Source organism: Anopheles cruzii, chromosome 2 (genome assembly GCF_943734635.1).
Source record: "Anopheles cruzii chromosome 2, idAnoCruzAS_RS32_06, whole genome shotgun sequence".
Lineage (NCBI taxonomy): Eukaryota > Metazoa > Arthropoda > Insecta > Diptera > Culicidae > Anopheles > Anopheles cruzii.
In genome coordinates this window covers 48,813,695-48,819,915 of record NC_069144.1, presented here as the reverse complement: position 1 = coordinate 48,819,915, position 6,221 = coordinate 48,813,695, and the positions used below count along the sequence as shown (strand labels likewise).

General features: G+C 51.5%; 1 protein-coding gene across 1 annotated transcript; it reads right to left on the bottom strand.

The window, feature by feature from the left end:
* Positions 1-1,354: 1,354 nt before the first annotated feature.
* LOC128266876 (basic helix-loop-helix neural transcription factor TAP-like) lies at positions 1,355-2,620 on the bottom strand. The gene has a single exon (XM_053003666.1). The coding sequence runs from the start codon at positions 2,618-2,620 to the stop codon at positions 1,355-1,357; it is 1,266 nt and encodes a 421-aa protein (XP_052859626.1).
* Between the last annotated feature and the right edge of the window lie 3,601 nt (positions 2,621-6,221).

Sequence of the window (6,221 nt, the reverse complement as noted above, 5' to 3'; positions counted from 1 at the left end):
TGTTTTCGTGAAAAGCCGGTGAAAAAAATCCGACAAACGTCAACGCGGCGGCGGCCATGAATTGCTGATGCGATTCCGAACGATTTGCTGGTTGCCGCCCGCCATTGTTGGCGGGTTCGGTTTGGTTCGGTTTGGTTCCGGCATGGCAATCAGGGCTGTCACGGGGCTGTCACAAGTTGCTCAACCCTCAACGATCGCTGCCCGAATCGAACACGGATTAGTAACGCCGATTACCCGTGAATAGTGACCCCGAGTGGTGTGCGGTTAGTGTACTCAGGTTAATTGAAAACTCATTCCATTTCACGTTGATTGGTGTACATTTTATTTGTTTTCTTTTGTCGGGTTGATTTTCCCCACTAACGTACTGTTCTGCTAATGCTAAAAACGCGTCAAAAATAGATTCCCTCTTTCCTATGCCGCCTATGTCGCTAGTGTGTGTATATGGAGACAATTCTCAAGACTTAGGTATCGCGGTTTCCGGTATCGAAGAGCACTTACTGTCTACCTTCGCCCACATTGCGGGCTAAATGGCTAAAATGGGGTGCGTAAATTTCTCGCGAAGGCAATACTTTGGCACGATCCTCGAGGTGTGCCCCAGATTTACGGCCAAGAGTTAACTCTAACTGTCGGATGTAAACACGGTGGCCGCTGAGCTCGTTGCCAATGTTTCTTTGATATATCGTTTGAACATGACTAGTTAAATCAGACCATCGTTACAACTTACAAGTGTTCGTCGTGCCGGTCGGTTCACTTCAGTTTGTCCCAAGGCGGCACACCCTCTGTAGGTGTGCCGTAGCGTTTGAAGTGAAGCAAGCTGCTCTGCTAAACAAACTGTACTCCTTAATTCTACATTTCATACGGTCAGCCCACAACCACATTGCAAGGAGGTCGAAGAATGGGAAAAACGCACTAAAAGGGATTAAAATTATTGCATCAACTCAAATAAAAACACTAAACTAATCCTACATGAACTCATCCTTCCGGCAGGGGTTTGGTTATTAAAAGTAACAAAAAATAAAATATTTAAGAAAAAAATCAAAACAAAATCAAACGACTCGAGCCTTCGTTGTGACATGGTTGTGGTGTTACCGACAGTGTGAAAAATTATGTAGTAAAAACATGCTTCATCGGATAACTACCGGGACCGGCGTTGTGATTGTCTTGTCCTGGTTCCGCCAAGGCAATGGCACTCAGAAAAAAACAATCACAAAACGGTCCCCAGGAACAACGTGAGCCTTAACCGCCACCGTATGGCCGTATGATACTTTACCGCTAGCATTGCTTGTCGGAAGCGATCGAAACGATATCACCCGTGTGCAGAAACGTTTGCTCCATCCGCAACATAACCGCGGACTCAGGCCACGGTGGTGCCGCCAGCGAAGTCCTCGAAAAGACTCGCGTCCAGCCCGCTGTACGCTCCGTCACCGGTTCCGTCGCGCCACGGTGGCGTCTGGTTGTAGAAGCTGCTGGTGTAGTGCATGGAGGGCGCCCCCGGTGGCGATTGCTGGCGCTGCCGGGGGGTGGTGGTGTCGCCCAACGCATCGCCATGCCCGAAACCGGCCATTTTGTTGCCAGCGCAAGGTGATACGGCCGGGTAGTAGGCTTGCTGGCTGGAGCTAATCTGTCGCTGCTGGAGCTGATGTTGAGCCTGGTGATGATGATGATGATGATGGCTCTCCTGTGGCTGCTGATGAGGAGGTCCTGGGTAAGGTCCGTACGATTGGGTGGGAGCTGCCGAAGGCGAGTTGTAGGCAACATCGAAGGCACCGCGAAACAGTTGGTAGTTCTGCTTGGAGTAGCTTCCTGCGGGCGACCCACCGGCGAACGATCCTTTGCCAGCCACCGGCCGATCGTTCAGCGATGCTCCGAACTGCTGCATGCTGCTGTAGAAGTCGCCGGCCGTAAATCCGGACCCCATCGCACCCCAGTGGACCGCCGTCGACGGATTGATAAACATCGCGTCGAACAGCTCCTTGTTGATGCGCTCGCCGCTCAGCGTCAGGCTTTGGAGCTTCTCCAGGTCGAACTGGATCGTACCATCGAGCTCCAGCAGTTGTACGAGCGAGAAGATGTAGTTGTACGCGAATCGCAGCGTTTCAATCTTCGTCAACTTGGTGTCCTCCGGGAAGGTGGGCAACGTCAGCCGTAACCGTTCCAGTGCCTCGTTCAGCGTGTGCATCCGGTTCCGCTCGCGATCGTTCGCTTTCAGCCGTCGGACTCGCTTGATTCGTTGGACCTGCGTCGGGCTCCGGTTGCGCGACAAGCGGCTTTTGCCCATCGCGTACTTGCGCTTCGGCTTCGCTTCGGCCACTCCGTCCGGTTTCGTGGGGGTCGAAGTCTGCAGGCCAAGGTTTGGGCTGAACGGTGGACCGCTCCTATCCTTGAGCGACTGGCGAACAGCCCCAGCCTTGGTTTCCTCCACTTCGCCCGCTGTCGTTGGTCCTATCGTCGGCGGCGGGACGATTGCCACATTCTCAAAGTTCAGCTTTCGCGGCACCTGCGTCACGAACGACAGATCGGCCCCGTACGATTCGTAACTCTTCTCGAACCCACTGTCCTCCGACGTGTACTCGTCGAAGTCTTCGAACGATCGTTCGTCGAACCCACAGTACGAGGACATGATCACCACACACACACACCCACACACACACGCTAGGATCTTCGGAAACTCTTTGGTCCTTTGGTCGGACAGATCGGAACCGCGGAACCGTCGTGGATCAGGACCGTCGCATGGCCGCGGCGGAGGTCGAGGTTGGTCCGCGGGAGTGTTCACCGGCGATGTTCTGCGCACGACCCGTACTCCGCTGTCTACGGGCACCAACTGAGCGCACGCACGGCAGGGAGGAAAAGTTTTATAACACGCACCCCTTCAAGGGATTCCCCCGGCCGCCACCGCCGCCGGGTGTCCTGCTCGCACGTCCTTGGCCGTGTGGTTCCCTTGTCGGGTTCGTGCTCACTCTCTCTTTCGCTAGTTTTTCGTGCGTTTCGTCCTTTCTACCGTTGTCGTGGAAAAGGAACCCACTGTCGCTGTCCTGCTCGGGCCGGAAGGACAAGGGTGCCGGGTGGATTTCCTCGCCATTCACAGAAGTGCTCGTTAGGCCAGCGAGCGGCGGGTGTACCGCGTAGGGTTGGCAACCCCTTTTTGGCCGTTCCCTGTCGGTCGAAGGGTCGGCCCTGTTCACTTGTTTCGCCCCCGGGGGCGAGTGTTTCGAATTGTTTCGCTGGTGACATGGGTGCCGGGTCTACAGGTCAGCGGAGATCCCGATCCTGGCGCGATGGCGCACGGGCTCTAAGAATCCGGCGGTTGGCGTAACGGCTGTGCGGCCAAATATTTGTTCTAAGGAAAAAGTTTCGAAACTTGTGTGAAGATAAGTCTTTTGAAGGAAACAAATGCGAGAAAACATCGACCCATCGGAAAGGTCACTGTCAATTCCAACATAAACTTGATCACTTTCACAGCTTTTTAATATCGCATCAAATGATCACCTTCTTTTGGTAAAATGTCCCAAAAACATTGTCAAATTAGTATAAAAGCCCAACCACCATAAGGCCCCTAACCAAGCTCACACCACTCTGTTCAGGACCAATGCCTAACCTTCAACTTGGCCACCGCACCGTCGCACTTTGCACCGGGAACCGGGAACAATCAATCCAATTTCCACCAATTGGGTGGTGAGGAAAATGTTATTTTGATGTGTTCCTCTTTCCACCACCCAGGACCCCCGGAACCGCTACAGCCCTAGACCGGAGGCGTCTTTAATGGTAATCACGATCTACGCGGCAGCTTCGTCCTTCGCGTTACGGGGAAAATGGACGACGACTGCGAAGGACGAGTTTGAAGATGGTGTCCTGTGTAGTTTCCTCTTTTTTTTGTGTGCCTTCTCTACAGGGTCCCACTGGTCCACTGGTTTGAATAATGATGGGTTATCGGAGCCACTGTTGATGGGTTTGCTAATGCTGTTGCTAATCTCCTTCTAGCTCTCTCTGTTCCTCCCAGCGCGCGTCGGATTTAACGGGTAGGGTTCCCGGGTCGCTTTGAAGATCTGGGCGCGCTGGGCAGGAATCTTGCAAGTATCGGTCGGTGGCTATCGAATATTAATGTAACTGTCCCCGTTTTCCGATACCAGCACCTCGACGACGCCGACGAGATGAGCAATGAGATAATTTATCGAAGCAAGACCATTCGCACCGTCCCTCCGGCGTATAGAAGGCACTGAGTGGCTGGCGATGCTAGATTAGGATCCGCCGCTCAAGCGAGCGCCTGAGGATGGTGAAATTATGAAATGGTTTTTACCGAAATTTGTTCAGCTTATCTGTTCCCGGAACTGCACCGTTAGGATGCTAATTGTACTTCAATTTCAATCACTACGCTTAATCATTTATTCGTCATTTCAATCTATAATCGATGTCTGGAAGGATCGTCATCCGAGATTGAAGGCTTTCTCGCTAATTTATTTTAAAAGAAACCTAATGCCTAAAATTAATACTCAAATCATACTTTACGTGCATACTTTAGGTCCATCGTCACACACACTCCCCGATGTGATTTATTTCACCCATTCATTTCATGCCAAGCGCAAATGAGGTGCAAAATTACGGATCCACCATCGGCTAATGTGCGTATGATTTTGCGTTGTCGTTTTGCATGTTTTTGCTTGAAAAAAAAAACCGTTTTCCTTCAAAGCACCATCATCGGCAGTCCCGAAGGCAATGAATCAAACGCACAAGTACAATCGACAGTAACGAAAAAAAAGGATACCGATTCATCACAACCCTTCAGAATGGGAAAAAGTCACCCAAAGGCGGCACCCGGATCAATGAAGCTCGTTTGATCCTGCGGCGCGCTGCCGCTACTGTGGAGAGGTTTCGGATGCATTTTATGCCGCATCATTTTTGCAACACCTTTCGGCTCCCTCACGGTTTTTTTTTTCACTGTTCCAGGTCAATCGGTGTGCTCATCCCTCCATCATCAGCCAACCTGGCAATTGCCAAAAGTAGGCCAAAAATACGCTCTGGTTCTTGGGGACTTGGGAAACAAACCATGGCCAGGACAGGCCATGTGTCCTGGTGGCGTGGCGACGAATCGGCAAAAATCAATCCAACGGCGACGCCTTTAAGCAGCGCATCCCGGGTTGAACCCTTTTCGGGAACCATTTTTTGGCACTTTCGCCACGCGTGTAAAAATAGATCGATTCGTTTCGGAATGTTTCCGTCTTTGCCGAATGCGAAACGAGGCACGCCGGTTGTTCTCGTCGTCGGTGGCGGGCCACCATTCTAACCCATTACCGCGGCCCGGGTGCGTGTCGAAATTTTATTTGATTTTATTGATGTCGCTTTTTTGCCACTCCCCGGAAAAAAGGGAAAACTAGAATAACACATTATTGAGAGTGATAAATCGATACTACAGGCTGGCAGATGCTTCTGAACCGGCTCCGGCAACCGGTTGCAGCTTGCAGATTTTTCGTTATGCTCCGTGGCTCGTGTTGCACCGCCCAAACGGGGTAACAAGGAATCGGGAGTTGGAGTCTGGACCGCACGATACCTTTCGAACGGCTCGGCAAGAACGAAATCCGACCGGCTGAAATGTCCATCGTACAGCAACAAACAAAAGCAAAGGATTGTCACACGGATTATCCTTTCGCACATCCTTTGGCTAAGCTGAGGACTATGGGTCCAGGAAGGACTAAGCCGTGAGCCTTCGGTCGGTGATGACTTTGGTCAAGTGGGAACCGATTGTTTTTTCGATGGAAAGATTGAAGTGGATAGCTTCGAAGTAGAGTGACAAATAAGCAAAAGCTGACCAGCCGTGTTTGTTTCCTTTCGGAAGGCGTGAACTTCTTGCAGTTTGCTGCGGCCAGCTGCTGTAGACCGAGATGCACTCAACACTCCAGTAAACAAACATATAATTACTGGGAACTCTCCCGGCAGCCGCTAACTAAGTGAGGACACGTGCGAAGTCCAACGATATTTGTATGTTCTAAACGGCAATGCTTCCACAAATCAACGGTGTCTGACGTTCTGCACGGGGTCCACGGTACACCAAGAGGTATCGAAACCACTCGCACGTGTCCGAAACATAACAAAAGGTATCCCAAAAAAAAAGGAGGAAGTGAGTGCAGACCGAGCGACCGATTCAACAATTGGTACCGCACCGGGTTCGAAATGGCGGAAGCCGAAAGTGCAACATCAGAGAAGAGGCAGGGGAGTTTTCGACAAGGAGC

Bases quoted from the DNA above. Each gene is read 5' to 3' on its own strand.
- LOC128266876 (XM_053003666.1), bottom strand. From the start codon at position 2,620: ATGTCCTCGTACTGTGGGTTCGACGAACGATCGTTCGAAGACTTCGAC.